Source organism: Chaetodon trifascialis, chromosome 20, assembly GCF_039877785.1.
Source record: "Chaetodon trifascialis isolate fChaTrf1 chromosome 20, fChaTrf1.hap1, whole genome shotgun sequence".
Taxonomy (NCBI): domain Eukaryota; kingdom Metazoa; phylum Chordata; class Actinopteri; order Chaetodontiformes; family Chaetodontidae; genus Chaetodon; species Chaetodon trifascialis.
In genome coordinates this window covers 22403201-22421666 of record NC_092075.1, presented here as the reverse complement: position 1 = coordinate 22421666, position 18466 = coordinate 22403201, and the positions used below count along the sequence as shown (strand labels likewise).

Sequence of the window (18466 nt, the reverse complement as noted above, 5' to 3'; positions counted from 1 at the left end):
TCTGCATTAGCCCTTTAAAGTCAAGTCAGACACTTAGACCAATAACAAATTGTCATGGCCTTTTGTTATCATTTTATTTTCCATCTGCCTTTATTTCTTTTTATAGCCATTTTACCAATGCAGATTAATTTGTGCAGAGCTCCACCTGAACATAACCTTGTCCTTGTCTTTCAAATCAGTCTGTCTATCACACGATAACCCATTCCACCTGAAAACAAACAAATCAAAGTTCAAACACAAAAACCCTGACTCAAACTGAGTGAAAAGTTAAATCTCCACCTCTTTCAACAGCTTTGTTGAAACTGGGATGTAGTCAAAGAAAATAAGGCGTTACTGTGATCAAAGCAGTCACAGCAGTTTCAGATTAGCTTCTTGATGATAAAAGGACATTTAGCTGCAGCTGTGGAAACATCCTGTCCAGCAGAGAGTCCATTATGAGGAGTCTAGTTTTTCTTCTCTTGGTGGCTTTGGCCAGTGCTAAAGTCTTCCAGCGCTGTGAATGGGCCCGAACACTGAAGAATAATGGGATGGATGGCTACCATGGCTACAGCCTGGCCAACTGTGAGTACTAGACCGTCAGCCTGCAGATACTGTATGGGGAGCAGAAAAAAATACTAATTTACATGCATTTGTATTCCTAAATAGCAATGCAAAGTAACAATGTAACAATAGCAATGCAATGGCCCACCAGCAGAGACCCTATACGGTGCCTGTATTTTCTTTCTTTTCCTCTTATTTTATGTTTCGTTTCTGGACTGCAACCCTTGGGACAGTGGATGTGTAGTCCCCAACCAATAACAGCAAACATGTGAAGTTGGGATATCAGACCATAAACAGCACACATCCAAGAGGAAGCTACAAATATACTGGGCATAGCACTGGAAAAAACAAATATAGCAATGTAAAACACCAAGCATGCAGAGCCAATCCAAAATGAGAACATACATACTACATACATACTAAAGCATGTATGTTTTCACTTTTAAATTAAAAAATGGAAATTTGGTTTAATTTTGGTACCGTATTGAAATCAATTAGCACATTCATGCTAAAATTGTCTTACTGATCTGAATGAACTTTGAGTCCACATTATGTTTTACTACCTTTTTAATGCAATGATAAGATAAGATAAGATAAGATAAGATAAGATAAGATAAGATAAGATAAGATAAGACTTTATTTATCTCACACCGGGGAAATGCACTGGTTACAGCAGCAGCACAAAAAGGAGAGGTAGTAAACAGAACAAATAGACAATCAAAAATGTGCAAAAACATGTACAGTTCTAGATTATTTGACTCCCAGATTTGAGTCCCAGAATGTTTGTGAATATGGCCTCATGTCAATCATAGCTAAAAATAGAACATCTCCTGATCACAGCATCCATATATGTATGGTTTGTGTATATTGTGAATACAGCACTAAAATTGACATAAAGCATAGCTGAAGGAGACCTGCTAAGACAAGCCTGTCTGCTCATTTATGGAGGCCACTGGTTTAATTTTAGGGTCAAAGGGAATCATAAATATGTCTTGCGTAAGCCCTGTCCCTGTGAAATTTCGGCTGTTTGGGTCAGAGTGATTCTAGTTTTGCTGCTGTTGTTGTTGTTGTTGTTGTTGTTTTTATTAATCTAGAAGGTAACCATGGTGAACAGTACATAAGAAAATCTATTTTTGACTTTTATTCATGGCATATTTAAGATACCTTGAGGAGACCAATCTCACTGTTACTATTCAAGACCTGGAGACATCTCATCCAAAAATGGGTTTGTTGTTCTTGTTATCTGCACTGAAAGAGAACACACGTCAGGGTTAGACTTACGTTTAGCAAGCTGAGAAGGTGAAGGTATGAGAATGCTTTAAATGATGAAAAGCAAGGAATTTTTTTTTTTGGCCAAAAATACACATAAGGGCAAAGAATTAAAGTTGCGTAATTACTATTTGATGTCTGAGAAACTTAAACTTGTGTTGTTTGGGTTTTCTTTGAATGGTACTAGGTATGGCCCAGACACCATGTTTTTGAGCTCTTCAACATGGTGGTGAATTCCACAAAGTGACTCTTATGTCTACCATTCCTAAAAGGCAAGATACTTAGCATCAAGGGTGTGAGTAAGATTTGTTAAAGAAATGAAAACATACCTAAACCTTGACAAGGTCATATCTTAAAGGACCAGTCTGTAGGATTTAGTGATATCTAGTGGTTGTCTGAGGTTGTGGATTGCAACCAACTGACTATTCCTTACCTCATCCTCCACCACAGCAGCTGCTAAAACGGTCCCTAAAAAAGGCCTCTCTGGAGGCAGTGCTGGGTTTGTTTGATCTGAGTTACTGTACAAACATGGTGGTACAACGTGGTGGACTCTGTGGAAGAGGACCTGCTGGCTCTATAAAGAGCTCATTCTAACATAGCGAAAACACAAGTTGTAATGTTCTTATTCTATCATGAATACTTTGTGCTTGCTTGAGCTAGCTGTTTATTTTTACTTCCCTTATACATGCAGAGGTCTGTGTCTGTTGTTAAATTGCCACCTACTGGTCACATCTTTGTTAGCCCCTATCATTACATCACCACCAAAATATCTTAACACAGTATGAAAAAATGTATTGTAGCTTTTATCTGTCTATATTCCAAAATACTTTGAATATACCTGGCCAAACCAAATAAGTCTCAATATTCAACATCATGTTACATTACAAAACTTCTTTTTTTTCTTTCTTTCTTTCTTTCTTTCTTTCTTTTTTTTAAAAAAAAAAAAACTTCAGCAGTTCCCGGTTCAGATTTGCTCAGATTTGTTCAGATTAGACCTTCTGAGTGTCTCAGCCATTGCAGATGTGGGACGGTCCAATCCAGCGTCCTTGACTTGGATCTCCAAGTCCTCCTGAGTCTTCAACAGACTGCCCCTCTTTCTTCTTAACATTTGCCCATTATCTGTCTTTTTGACAAAAGACCTGAATCCTACTTCACTGAGATCTGTAGTTTTCCTGTCTCAGCAATCAGGGCCCTCAATCCTTACAGTGCCCTTTTCTTGAGGAGGTTCCAGATGTCTTGTCGCTCTATCATAGATCATTTTCTGTCTGTTCCATCCAGTCATCCATTTATTAGTCAGTTCATCGTTGCTGGTTTTGTCATTATTCTCTTTTGGAATGTGTGGAATTGTGGTGCACAGTTTGTGATGCACGAGTAGCAGGGAATGCTCCACACTCCAGAGGTGCAGCCCTGTAGCTTAGCAAAGCCAGGAATGGGTCTGTTTGACTGTCCTTTGCCATTTTTAACAGTCTCTTAACAATTTGGACCCCTTTTTCAGCCTGTCCGTTAGCCTGTGGGTACAAAAGGCTTGAGGTAATATGGATGCTGAAATCCATACTGCTTTTCAATTAACGACAGTCATATTGGGGACTGTTAAGATGGCAAGAGGGAAGAAAGGGAGGGCACAGGCTGTAGTTTATAGTGCAGAAACCAGGACTATTTACAGGTTGAGTTGAAGAAAAATATACAAAAAGGCAAAAAATGTCTTCAAAAAACTAAAAAAAGATAAAAAAAGAAAAGTAAAGGAATAATAATGGTTCAAGAAGACTACATAAACAATGAAAAAACAGAACTAAGCTACAAACCAAAGCAAAGGCTAAGCCCTTGGAGGGGCCCTATGCACTAGGCCAGCAGTCCTGCTCCTAGCAACTGGCTGGAGTCTGGCAGTGCCTCGCACCCATGGGTGCGGGCCACCTATATTCTCTTTGCCCCTCCTAAAGAGACAAAAAATAATTAATTTTCAATTAACACCCCAATACATCATAGGTTCCATTCAATATAGCCATACTAACCTTATCAAATATGTAACAGAACATAATAAATTGCAATGGCCCTATGAACCGTTGATAGATGCATAAAAGAATACACATACACGCTAATCAATTTGGACCCCCCTCTTCTCAATCACACTTGGCACAGTCCACTGCCACCCTCTCCATAAATGAGGACGGACTCCTCCGCCTCAGTTTCATAGGCTAGGACTGAACTGGAACTAGTAAGTTTAAGTGAAGACAAACATACAAAGGGGTAAGCGTTAACATGCAAATACCTCATTAAATGTGCTAAACTATAAAATGTCTCCACTTCCGTTTTTACAGTTACAGTTTTTGCCCGTTGCTTGAACACTTTTTGCAAAACTTGGCTCACTATGTCAAAACTCTACACACAAGCAAAAGAATAAATCATTCACATCTATGTCAAACTGAAACTAAAACCAAAACCTAACAATCCTTTGTCAAAATGTCACTCTGATGACAAAATAATACACACTTTCATCATACGAATACACTTTCAGATTAGCAGCAACACACTAGTGTACTTTATATAAAACTCTGCAGTCTTTCATTTTCACTGTTTTTATTCAGTTTCTCAGAGCATTCTGTGAAGCTCAATGCAACAGTGTTTGTTCCACAGTTTTTGTTATGTTTTTTCCTAACAAAGGTTTTCACAACAACCAAAAATGAAAAGTACTGTAATAAAATTACTGTAAGGTTACAAATTACATCAACTCAATACTGTGCATTATAGTACTGTACTTTACAGTACAGTACATGCAGTAAAGAGAAAATAAAACAAAAATAACCCTTACCCCAATAATGCTTACTTGATTTATGTTGATAAATATTTGCCTATCTGCAAGTATTTGTTTTCGTAGCTGGTGGAGATGGATTGCATTGTTTGCTCTGACTATTTCCACAATGGCAAGTTCCTGCTGTTGGGTGAACAGGCGCTGCCGTCCACCCCCAGAAGGTCTTCTAGCCATTCTGTAGGAAAATGCAACCACGAATTGTTATTGGTTTGGTTAATTTTTTTACAGTAATGTATATAGTATACTATACTAATCACTGTGTGTTTCACAGAACTTTATTGTATTTACAGTACTGTACTCTATACTGTACACAGTACTGTAACATCTCAATGGTGCAGTATTATGTACTACACTGTACTGTATGTTTCACAGAACTACCATTTTTTGTTGCAAAAGGAGCATTAGCTAACTATTGCTTAGCTGAGGCTTATTTGTGGCTGATTGGTGTGGTGTAAGATCGCTGTCAAAAAGACGTGTCCATAATTAGAGTTTCATATTTGTAAAAGTAACTATTTGTGTGTCATAAAAGTTGTTTCACACAAAATTCTGCTGTCATATACGTGAGTCTGTGAAATTGAGTCTGGGTTACGATTGTTTTTATATGAGTATGAGTCTAAAAGCTGTGAGTGCAAAGTCTTGAGAATACAACTCATTTTTCTACGACTACGAAGTCTTCACTGTGAATACGAATTCAAGTTTACGGGTACGACTCAAAAAGTGCTGAAATGACGTCACTGAGGTCACAGTCAAGTCGCAGGGGAAAGTAATGGATTGGCAATTCCTCCAACTGCGCATGGCATGCCCCAAACGTAAACATGCAGGGCAACGCCACCAGCCCCGGAGAGACTTCACAGGTAATGTCAATAATAACGTGCATAGCTATTATTGATTTCATGAAATCAAACTACTTTTGTTTAGTGTAACAAAACCTCAAGTTTTGTAACTTCGGTCTAAGCATGTGTCAATAGTGCTCTAGCAATGGGCAAAAACTGTAATGTTTTGAATGATTTATGTGTCAATGATTACATGTAATGTCCTCAATGCCGATGGGAATGTTAAACAATGGCAATGGCAAGACACAACAGTAAGTCCATGTAAAAAACCCTTTCATGTGTGTGATGACAGTGTAGGAGTTATTTCATTAGTTTGATTATCTCTTTATTGTTTGTTATTTTTGCATTTGTTTGTATTTTCCTTTTGTAGATACTGTGGGGCACTGAACACCATACCAAGCATTTGTTGAGCAGGATTAGTGATAATGGTAGGAGGGGTGCAAGTCAGGTGATGCACTGAGAAGGGACATGTTTTTTTTTTACCAGAGCAAGGGAGAGACTGCATGATTTTCTGTGTTTGTTTATAACTGGAAATTAAATCAACTAAACAAAGTGGATCTTGCCTGTACAATCGACCTCTTTTCTTGCCTGAGTACAACCCAACTAGACTGGTGCATCAGTGGCCTTTTGTTGTAAGTTTTATTTTGAAAACCATTTTTGACAAATAGCCACTACAGACAGACTGTCCTGATGTACTTGAAACTTGTGCCACTTCTGGATAGCTAGAGTAATAATCTATCACCAGAAGATAATCCTAGCCATGCAGTTGAATTAAATCTGTGCCCACTTGCTTTTTTGTTTGTTTGTTTGTAGTGATGTCTGATACGCACTCAATATCCTTGTTGATGCCTGGCCATGGATTGTGGGATGATAATCCTGTTTTGTCTCAGCAGGAGGCCATTAGCCATACGAAGATCTGCACGTACAGGATTGAACCGTGGGTAACCACTTGGTATATGGCGGGACACTTTCTGCAGCAGAGGGTCATTTGCTGTCTCCTGCACAATTTGCTGTAGCATGACATCAGATGCAGGGAGTGAAGCAGTCACCATGTTGATGTGCGTTTCAGCATCATCATCTGTGGAGCTGCTAGACATGTCACTGCTTGGTGCAGGTACCAGAGACAGAGCATCCGCCAGCATGATGTATTTTCCTGGTGTGTGAATTAGCTCAAAGTCATAACACTGTAAGGTCAGGACTTTACGACATGAAGGTCAGTCAATCTGGAAAATTTCAAGAACTTTGAGTGTATCCTCATGTGCAGTCGCAAAAACCATTAAGTGCTACAATGAAACTGGCTCTCATGAGGACCGCCACAGGAATGGAAAACCAAGAGTTACCTTTACTGCAGAGGATAAGTTCATCAGAGTTACCAGCCTCAGAAACTGCAAATTAGCAGACACATTTCAACATCAACTGTTCAGAGGAGACTGTGTGAATCAGGCCTCCATGGTCGGATTGCTGAAAAGAAACCACTTCTGGGGAAGAACAAGAAGAAAAGAATTGCTTGGGCCAAGAAACAAAAGGAATGGACATTAGACTAGTGGAAATGTGTCCTTGGGTCTGATGATTCCAAATTTGAGATTTTTGGTTCCACCTGCCATGTCTTTGTGAGACGTAGAAAAGGTGAGCGGATGGTTTCTATATGTGTGGTTCCCACCGTGAAGCATGGAAGAGGAGGTGTGATGGTGTGCAGGTGCTTTGCTGGTGACACTGTTGGTGATTTATTCACAGTTCAAGGCACACTTAACCAACATGGCTACCACAGCATTCTGCAGCAATATGCCATCCCACCTGGTTTGCGCTTTGTGGGACCATCATTTGTTTTTCAACAGAACAGTGACCTCAAACACACCCCCGGGCTATGTAAGGGCTATTCGACCAGGAAAGAGAGCAATCAGCGTCAGATGACCTGGCCTCCACAATCGCCTGACCTAAACCCAATTGAGATGGTTTCGGATTAGTTGGACCGCAGAGTGCAAGCAGCCAACAAGTGCTCAGTGGGAGCTCCTTCAAGACTGCTGGAAAACCATTCCAGGTGACTACCTCATGAAGCATGCCAGGAGTGGGCAAAGCTGTCATCAAAGCAAATGATGGCTACTTTGAATAATCTAAAATATAACACATATTCTGTTTGCTACGGCTGCCACCGTTCTTGGGGGTGTTTGTGTGTGTTTGTGTGTTTTCTTGTGCCCTGTGTGTATGTGAGTGGAACAGGACTCCTTCTCCAGACGAGGACAGCAACTGGGGAGCAGCCAGCCAGTGTCCAATCCACTGCAAGCAGTTATCTCCTGCCGGCTACAAGAGATGTCTCAGCCTGGCACTCTGTGGCTGGCACCTTTGGTGACCAGTCCTCGGCACAGGAGAGATCCACTTGGTCATGTGACAGATTTGTCAGAGTTCCGCTCTTTGTATCATTTTGGCAACCAGACTCGAACTGAGCTAGGTTTAGACGGGTACTGATTTTCATGTACATTTAGTTATATTGTTGTTGTTAGCTTAGGGGCTTAGGGGCTTAGGGGGCTTAGGGGTGCTTTTTCCCCTTTTATTTCGATTCTCATTTTCCATTTGAACAGTAGGCCTCATTTAGGAGGGTTTCTGAAAAAACAGACTGTGTTTCTGAAAAAAACCAAAAACAGACTGTGCTTCTGATAAAACAGACGTGTATATATATTTATATTGGGTTTTTTGTTTGTTTGTTTTTTTAACTTTTTAATAGTTTATTTTTAGAAGTTTTGTCATGCACCAACATCACCAAAACAAACTCCTTGTATGTGTAAAATCAAACTTGGCAATAAAGCTTTTTCTGATTCTGATTCTGACTCTGACTCTGATTCTGATTCTGATTCTGATTCTGATCCTTGTCTTCCTTCTGCAACCTCTGCAAGGATGCCTCTGCCGTGGATCCAATTAAGAACACTAACAACTGCGTAATATACACATATTGACATAACAAATTGATTACAAGTCTTCATGTTTAATTTTAGAGCAACGGCAAAGTCAGATTTACAGTTAGCTTAGTTTAACCAACAATAAGGTAAAACAAAGGAGTATCTGTTAATATTAGATAGCTGACATTTTCATTACATTAATATTTTACAAGAGATTGCTTTCAGCTATTGCTGAATTAAAAAACATTAAAAAAAAAAAAAAAAAAAAAAAAACTTGATAATTTTGGCTTGCAAACCAGCCAGCCAGCCACTCATGGGTTTCTTGCCCCACACCACAAAATGGTGATGATCCACATCTTTAGTGGTGTTTCACCAGACCTTTGCAAGAAGTTAACCTACCAAACAACCATGACATAAACATCAACATTCAGTACTGTGGCACTGAACGTTTGCTGCTAGGTTAATCAACATTAAATCAGTGATAACAGTTTCACATAAGACAGGTGAATGTAAATAACTTACCCTTTTTTTTTTTTTTTGCAACATTCCACACCTTTAGTGGCATTTCACCAGACCTTTGAGAGTGGTTAACCTAGTAAAAAGTGGACTCCTCCTCCTCCTCTGGGAGCTGGTTTCTGTCTGTGCTCGTGATTTCCCATTTTGTTTTCTGTATTTATTTTGATTTTCCTTAAACTTGAAAGTTTTCATTTTTGGCTGAATTGGACATCTAAAGACATATTTTATGGACAAATATTTAAAAGTTGTGGATGACCCTTGCAACCTCTGATATTTCACGGATAAATCTGCTCTGGCCTACTGACTGAAAAAGCCTGCTTCAGCCTACCAACAGAAAAAGCCTGCTGGCAGCTAAAGCTAACTAACACCAAGATGCCTCCTTTCTCCACAGATGACCTCTACAAACTTCTGCAGCAGGTTGCAGTGTTGGAAACTAAAGTTCAGCGTCTGGAAATAAACGCAGAAGTGAACGGACTTTGTGGAAATGAGAGCACTTTGCCACTGACTCAAAACAGCGGACTGGAGAATGCTAACATCCAGCTAATTAGTTCTGATACAGCTCCCTCGAAACTAAAGGGCTGTGTACCGGGTAATAAATCTCCCAGTATTAGTCCTCCCTGGAATGCTCTCGGGGCAAAGCCCAAGAGTAAATCAGCTGATATGGAGAGATGTTCAACAGATAGAACCCAGCGCCCAGAGATCTGTGATGCGACAGGCTGGCCTGCTTTATCACACCTCCTCAACACCTGTGCAGAGTAAGACACAGCCGTGGATAAAAGCTAAAGGGAGGATGAGCAACAAAGCTCCCAAACCAGCTAGTGTTCAATTACAAAATCGGTTTGCTCCACTACTGCAGGACCCTGGATCTCCAACTGAAAACCTGGATAACTTCTCGGACTTTGTCCGCACTTTGTTTTCTGTTGTGGATAGACTGACAAACCCCACAGCATCAGTCCCTCCTGAGCTGCTATCCAACAAGTCATGCAATGATTTTGCAGCCTTTTTTACAAATAAAATTTCAAGGATAAGACAAACAGCTCTCAGCTCTGTGCAGCTCCAGCTCAGGCAAAATGATAAGTCTGTGCCATCTTGTTCTCCAGTTAATCTAGCACATTTCAAACTTCTAGATCATACAAGGCTGACAGATCACAGTTAAAATCCACAACATGCTGCCTTGATACTCTGCCAACAGACTTTTTCAAAAATGTTTTTAATTGCATAGCTCCAGATGTGTTGCAGATAATAAATAATTCTCCAGGCCTTGAAAACTGCAGTAATAAAACCTCTCCTAAAAAAACTAATCCGGATGCTTCAGTAATAAGTCTAAATCTAAATAATGATGCTTCCAAAACCTCAGTCTTAGTACTATTAAATCTCAGTGCTGCCTTTGATACAGTTGATCATGACATACTTCTTAACAGACTGGAAAAGTGTTCGGGACTTACTGGCACTGTACTACACTGGTTCAAATCCTATCTACAAGATAGAGACTACTTTGTATCAATTGGCAAGCATGTGTCCGAATGAAAAAAGATTATGTGTGGGGTGCCACAAGGGTCCATTTTCGAACCACTTCTTTTCAATATCCAAATGTTGCCCCTAGCTCAAATTATGGAGCATCATAATATTTCTTATCATACCTACGCAGATGATACACAACTTTATATGTCTGTCCAAAGAAGACATGGAAAAACTTGTTCATGCATTCATTTTCAGTAGGTTGGACTATTGCAATGGAGTCTTTACTGGCCTAAACAAAAAAATCAATTAGGCAACTACAGCTGATTCAAAATGCTGCTGCACGAGTCCTTACAAACACCAGAAAAATGGACCATATCACACCAGTCCTCAGATCACTACATTGGCTTCCTGTGAGTCAAAGAGTAGACTTTAAAATCTTACTGTTGGTCTACAAAGCATTAAATGGTCTAGGACCAAAATCTATTCTAGAATTATTAGCTCCATATGAAGTATCCAGACCTCTCAGGTCATCAGGGACAGGTCTATTGTGTGTTCCCAGAATGAGAACCAAACAAACAACAAAGTGAAGCAGCTTTCAGTTATTATGCTCCTCACCTGTGGAACATTCTCCCTGCACACCTGAGGTCTGCACCAACTGTCAACTCATTTAAATCAGGGTTGAAAACATTATTATTTGCTACAGCTTTTACTCAAAGTAAATGTATTTGCTCAATGATTTTAATAATTCTGGGCTGCACGGTGGCGCAGCAGGTAGTGCGCGTGCCTCACAGCAAGAAGGTTGCTGGTTCGATCCCCGGGTCAGGCGGGGCCTTTCTGTATGAGGTTTGCATGTTCTTCCCGTGCATGCGTTGGTTCTCTCCGGGTACTCCGGCTTCCTCCCACAGACCAAAGACATGCTCATTAGGTTAATTGATGACTCTAAATTGTCCGTGGGTGTGAGTGTGAATGTTTGTTTGTCCTTGCATGTGGCCCTGCAATCGGCTGGCGACCGGTTCAGGGTGTACCCGTCTCTCGCCCATTGTAGCTGGGATAGGCTCCAGCCCCCCGCAACCCCGAAAGGGATAGGCGGTATAGATAATGGATGGATTTTAATAATTCTAAATGCTAAATTATTGTCTTTTACTGGCTTCTGTTTTCAGTTTTCCTTTAATTGTATTCTCTTTTTATTTTTCAATTCTCTTCTAATCTCTTTCTTTCTTTGAAATGTATGATTTTAATGTATTTTTATGCTTTGGTAAAGCACTTTGAATTGCCTAGAGTATGAATTGTGCTATACAAATAAATTTGCCTTGCCTTGCCTAAACAACCATAACATAAACTTCCACATTCACAAGTTTGTTGCTTGGTTAATCCATGAGGCACACACCCTTGAAAAAACAAAAACACATCATCCGGGAGCGCCTTGGTACCGAGGTCATGGACCCGACCACGCAGAAAGTTGTATGTCTCCATACTCTTTTGTATGCTTTCATTTGGTTTCTACAGTAGACTGGCAAAGTAGTTGGTTATATCTACTGCCTTAATAGTGGGCAAAACTTTGAATTCAGGTGAAAAATCGTTCCTCTTCATAACCTAACTGTCACATCCAACATATGTTCTGATTTTCTGTTTATATCTCTGTTCCAATTTCATCTAAACTAGGCCAGTAAGAACTTTAATCATCTCGTCTATAGCAGTTTCCCGTCTCCATCTGAAGTTAACATCCACTGCCATTGCCGACAGGGCTCACAAGATGCAGATTCTATCTTGTTCTAGTATTGTACTGAAAATCTAGAAATTTGTACAGATGGAAAAAGAGAACTATCTCAGTGATAAATGTATTGCACCTAAACACACAAAGCATAGATGGAAACCATAAACAGTAAGGTAACAATAAGGTAAACAAGGTGTGTGATGGCCACACCTGCCACCACACAGATGATTCAGATGTCGGTAACAATCTACCTTTCCTGATGAACATAACTGCAGGTATCGCCACCACATCTCTCCTGTTAATCTCCACTATATACTATGTAAATAAAGGCAAAAAAACCTCAAATTTACCGTATATAACATTAAAAAGAGGCAGGTCTTGGAACTTCTTCTTGCCACGATGTCCAAAGAGATTGTATTGGAGAGACAGAGCATTGGTCATGATGAACGCCATCATCCTTCTGATACTGTCATCCAATGAAGTTCCACCAATGTCTGCAACCATGGCAACCTGAGTATGATAAAAGTCACAGGAAGGAAATTCGCACATGGCCTCAACATCCTCCACTGTGTTTGATCCCCACAACAGATGAATCTATAGGGTAATTGTAGAAGTACCCTCGTCTCTTGTGAAACTGGCACACAGCGTATAAAGCTCCTGCTGACAACTCCACAATGTTCTTCACAACAGCAACTCTTCCCTCAACATTATAACAGTTACTAGCATGAGAGCAGGAAATCATTTGTCCCCCTTGCCTGTACTTCTTGTACTGCATATGAGCTGGTATATGTGGGAGAGAAGGACCACATAAATGTGGTTGTTTCGGGCCATTCCTCCTTTCCTCTCGAGAGATAGGCCCAAGTTTTTCACCTACATGCCTTACGAGTTGTTGAACAGTGCCGTGTGGCCTTCTTACTAACTTTGCCTTCAAATGATTTTCAAATGGGAAACACGAAACACTGTCTAGGGCACCAAACATCTGTGCATCATCAGCCAGATGTATAAGAGAATGTGTGTTGTAAACTACCTGGTAAGGTCCATATATCTTTGCAAAGTTCTGGACATAACATTTTAATAGTTTGTCAGCATAGTCACAATACTCTGAACACAAACCTGGACCGAGAAGAATTATCATCGCTATAGACAAAAGTATGAAGTTTTTGTACATCCGTGTAGATAGGCATCCTTTCAGGACCACAGGTCCAGTGTACAACAAGAACTGCCTAAATTCAGTGGCCTTCCATTGTTTGAATTCACAAAGAGACCGTGGTTTTCTCGAAAAATTCCTCGGGATATATTCTCTAATTGATTCGAAGTGGCTCGAGATAGTTGTGATGGTGGACAATGAAAGCCGACACTTTAATGGCCCATGGATCCACAGACTTATAAGTCTCCTAACATTTCCCAAGCAAACTAAATGTATGTAGTCAAGTACAAAACTTGAAACCATCCCTATTCCCAGCTCTAGTAAAGGTGAGTCACAATGGTGATGTGTCCTCATCACACCTACTTTCAAATGTTATATCAGTTCTGAGTGGTTCATTAAAGTCAGGAAAAACAACCTTGCCATTTAGATAAACCCCATGCTCTACACAGTGCTCACAGGCACTGTAGCCTGTATGGCCCCTGATACCTTTTAAGAAGGCACAGGCAGGTGCATCACAGATGAAGAGCAACATTATAATGTTTCCCATTATAATCTAAACCCTCGGAAGTTACTAGCTTGAGGTCCTGAATAAAATCCTTCAAGTATTCACCAGTAGAAGGGGGCTTTGAGGGGCCTGCATACAGACCAATGATAAATACATCAGATATTAGAATTTTTTTAATCTTGTTGACATAAGGGTTCTTGGATCTTTTGGCAAGTCAAGGCCACAATGCCTTAAAATAGTTAATAGTTCTGACAAGGCACTATGTGAAATATTGCGTTTTGCTGCCCAATCAGACAACTTATCTTTAAGCTCACTACACAGATGAGATCCTTCAACAATGTCTGAATTATTCTGACAATGTTTTGCCTCACTGCAATAATCATAAACCATCTTGGTATCTGATTCTTCATCTCTTTCATCTGAATCTGATATTTGGCACCTTTCCTCGGAATCTGAATCTTGGTCCCTTTCCTCAGAATCTGATATTTGGCGCCTTTCCTCAGAATCTGATTCTTGGTCCCTTTCTGCACAACAGTCCAACTCTTCATTCAGATTCCCAAAGACCTGACTGTCCGCTGTATCGCAAACTGTACGAGACGTCAACTGTTCATTTTGATTCTCGGAACTTTTGCTGCTCGTTTCAAAAGCAACTATGTCCTCATTTGAAGGTTTCCACCACCCGCAAGTGCTCCTGAACTTTGGCATTAATTTGCCGTCGCTTGGTCCAAGAGCTATCACTGTATTCCATAATTTTAATTTACTACTTGTTTAAGGACAATTGGCATAAATATGCCGTGTGACCACTAAAGCCTATTTATTTTGTGGACTTCCGTTGGCGCCTGTACTCCAGTGAACATCCAGGGAAGGGACATTGAGATGGTGACATCTTATAAGTACCTGGGTGTTGGGTGGGAACAACAAAACTTGACTGGATTCACAACATCACTGCACTTTATAAAAAAGGACAGAGCAGACTCTATCTGCTCAGAAAGCTGAGGTCTTTTGGCACAATATTAGAGTTTGCAATATCCATAGCAAAGGATGTTTAATCCAAAATGGATAACACTGACCGAGTGTGATGGAAGAAAGGAAGGATAGTGACTTTTGTTCCTCCCTTGTAGAGTATGTCTTTATGCAATATAAGGTACATTAGACTGGTAGATGCAGGAGCCCCCAAATGGCTAAATTCACCACTGGCCAGGGGTATGGTAAAATAATTACATGAGTTGTATTTTTCCTTGTGGTTTGTTATTTTGTCCTTCTGTTTTGCACTACTGTCATGAGAAACCAAAAAGGCTCATAGCCCATACATAACCCTAATGGGACCCAACTATGGTTGCCCAGTTCTTACCCATGCCCACTTAGCCCATAGATTGCCCATATGGGAGCCCGACATGGGTGACCAGTTCCAGCCCATGCCCACTTAGCCCATATAAAACTCTTACCAGACCCAGATGCGGTTGACCAGTTCTAACCTAGGCCCACTCAGCCCACACATAACCCATACGGCACCCAGATATGGTTGACCAGTTCAAACCCATGCCAACTTCACCCATACATACCCCTATTGGGACCCAACCATGGTTGCCCAGTTGTAACCCATGCCCACTTAGCCCATATGGAACCTATATGGAACCCAGAACAATTGCCCACTTCTAGCCCATGCCCACTTTGGTACCCAGGTAACACACATTGAGCCCATATGGTACCCAGGGGGACATGTTGTCTGGGTGCACACATAAATACACAATTTCCGGGACATATGAGATGCATGGTGACAAAAAAAGATTATTGGTTCTTAAAGTGAGGTCCAGGGACCAACAGAGGTCCCTGAAAGCCCAGGCCAATCAATAATCATTATTGTAAATAATCTGACACCAAAGGAAATATAGTTGTAGCACTTAAAATATAAAAAATACAAACCTGAGTAAATAAGTAACATACACAGCACTTTCTACTACTATTACAGCTTTATGCTACTGTCATAAAGAATATTTAGAGGGCATAGCATATATTATCAATTAAAGTGGAATACTGAACTTACAGTTTTCATTGTCAGTGTTGGGAGCAGGCATGTTATCCCTCCCCGGTTTTGTTGGTTTTAAAAATGTTAGTAGTGATCCTGAGGAGAGATAAGAAAGAAATATTTCAATAACATATTTATTAAGTCAGTTCAAAATGACTTCACACTATAATTCAACATGTTCTCCTCAGAGTACTCAAATAGCCATCATTATGCATAGCTTTTTCATACAAGGTGCAATTTATTATTATTATTATTATTATTATTAGGCTATTGTTATTATCATTGTTATTTGACTGTCAGTCTGCCTGTCTGTCTAGACACTCAGTAGAAGTTTTGTTGTTGTTTTTTGCTGGTGGTGAGTGAAGCAAATCTAGTGGGACTTACCAGCATCAGGCTAATGGCTGCTGCTAGCCAGCCTGCTAATGTTGTTGTGTTCTGTTTTCATAGCATTCATCATGGCTTAATTATTACCTTAGCTAGCTGTGTTAGCCCCTATGGTGTCCGTGATAATACAGTAAGTCAGTAGGCAACAATGCACTTAACACTGTCTCTCTTTCTTTTTTCCTCCTTTTCTTTTCTCTGCTTTTTTTTCAGCTTCAGAGGGATAAGTTGGCCCAGGGGGACAGTTGAACAAAATCACGTTTCGACACAACACCAGACAAATCACACTTTTTGCTCAGTACAGGGTCGGGTGCATATGGAGCCTCTAAAGGGACATGGGAGAGAAAATAAATAAATAAATAAACGTTTCTAGCACAAAATACTTTCTGATGCGCACCAGAAAGTATCTCGTGCGCACTAGAAAGTATCTCGTGCGCACTAGAAAGTATTGCATGCGTGCATGATGTCTGGGAGACCATCCACTGCATTTTGGTTTGTGTTTCTGTGTGAAAATGACAGTACAGACACAATACTAATGTATTATTTACAAGATTAAACTATTATTTACAAAGAAAAAAATGCTAAAATACCTCTAAAACCTCTAAAGCCCCTCACTCATCCACTGCTTGTCAACTCTGTCAATTATCCTTCCCTCCCTCTCAGTGCTCCCTGCCATTACCATAATGTGTCGCATATCAGCGCAAAGCTCTGCTTCTCAGCTTTCAGAATCCGTCAGAATTACGTCGATAGCGCATACGGCGACAGCAGCCATACTAGAAGACTTAAAGAAGTCATTAAAAGAATGGCTGCAGAAATGGACTTATTCTCTTTCCTGAACATGCAAAATATACCTGATAGTGTCATCAACCAACTAAAAGATGATAAGGTAAAGATAAATGTTAACTTTAGTGACATAAAGTAAGCAATACATGTCTAGCCTAATGATGCTAGTTTTCTCTACCTGCTATGCTAATGTAATTTTTCAAACATTTTTGATGTGTGCCTTGCTTATTACAGATCAACATCAATGTCATAGATGTTATGACAGATGAGGAGTTAGGACAGTATATCAAACCATATGGGGACAGACTTGCACTCAGAGCATTTTGTCATCAAAGAACTGTGACAAAAGAAAAGTCAGGAGGAGTGGAGACAGTGAAGTCTGCTCTCATGCAGAGAGTAAGAGACAGGCTCTGGGAACATCGGAAAACTCCCGCCAACAGAGACATGGAAGGCTCTGGTATTGTTGGCAATAAAAATGTAGTCAAAGCCACGGCGGGTTGAAATGGGATTGCTTCATTTTGATAACAGCACTTATCGCCAGATCAAAACAAGAAATGGAGGTGGAACACGACACCTGTCAGTCCAGAAATCAGTAACTATGGGTGAACTGCTGGAGACGGGCAAGGGCTTGTTTTTTCCAAACGGATATTCATCCAAAGGACCGGTGGACGACTTTGAGTTTGATATTCGTGATTACAGTCACAATGCAGTACCCCCTGAAATCACAGTGAGCCAGCTGTACGAGCAGACTAAGCAGAATGCTGCGCATCTACACAACCTCCAAGGCTAAAGACGTAATACTTCTCTCTGATGCATCATCTGACTTCGAGCCCACAGATGAGAGGCCAGTGAAGGTAATCTATCTTCTGCCACATTTCTGTCGAGTGGGATCGGGACTAACATGTATATCAGATTTTAAAATAAAAATAACGGATGGGATGAGGCTTAAAATTTATCTTGACACAATGTGTAACAACTGACCTGTATAGATGTATAGTAGAACACAGAACATTAACTATCATCAAATCCTGGCCAATCATGTTAATGTAGCTACCTCAGCACCATGCATAAAGTACACGTTAGCCTTTCTTAGTTTGGAGACGCACATATAGTTTCAGCTGCCTCGTGATGCTGTAGCCAGCTGTGGGCAACAAACAGAATATCAGTCGTGATGTTTTTGTGAAATCCATACATTTAGTGACACCTGAACAACAGTATTGTATGATTCAGACATTAATCTAACATTTATCAAACTTGCCTGAGTCATATTAATAGCTGTACTTATGAAAGAAAATCTCAAGCTTTGTTTGTGCACACTTCTGCTAATTAAAGACATGCAATGTAAGGCATTTGTGCTCTTTTCAATGTTTATTATAGACCAATCTGTGTTCTTACATATGGCTTTCTCAATTACATGGCATTAAACGGTGCAGATTGTGGGTGCAAATGCTGCACAGTTCTGGTGCAATTAGCAGGTGCAGTTCATTCTCTGTGGATCTGGTCAGAATAATCTTAGTCTTACAGCCATGTTGTTTATCTGTCTTTCCTCTCATGAAATTCAACAAGTAGAATTAGTATTTTTTTAGGATAAATC

General features: G+C 40.2%; 1 protein-coding gene across 1 annotated transcript in view; it reads left to right on the top strand.

Annotated features, from left to right (window-relative positions):
* The first annotated feature begins 434 nt into the window (after positions 1-434).
* The window catches only part of LOC139349220 (lysozyme C-like), a 41306-nt gene continuing 23274 nt past the window's right edge, over positions 435-18466 (top strand). Inside the window, exon 1 of the mRNA XM_070989816.1 lies at positions 435-561. Within this exon, the coding sequence (XP_070845917.1) occupies positions 435-561 (127 nt within the window). The remainder of the gene's footprint in view (positions 562-18466) is intronic.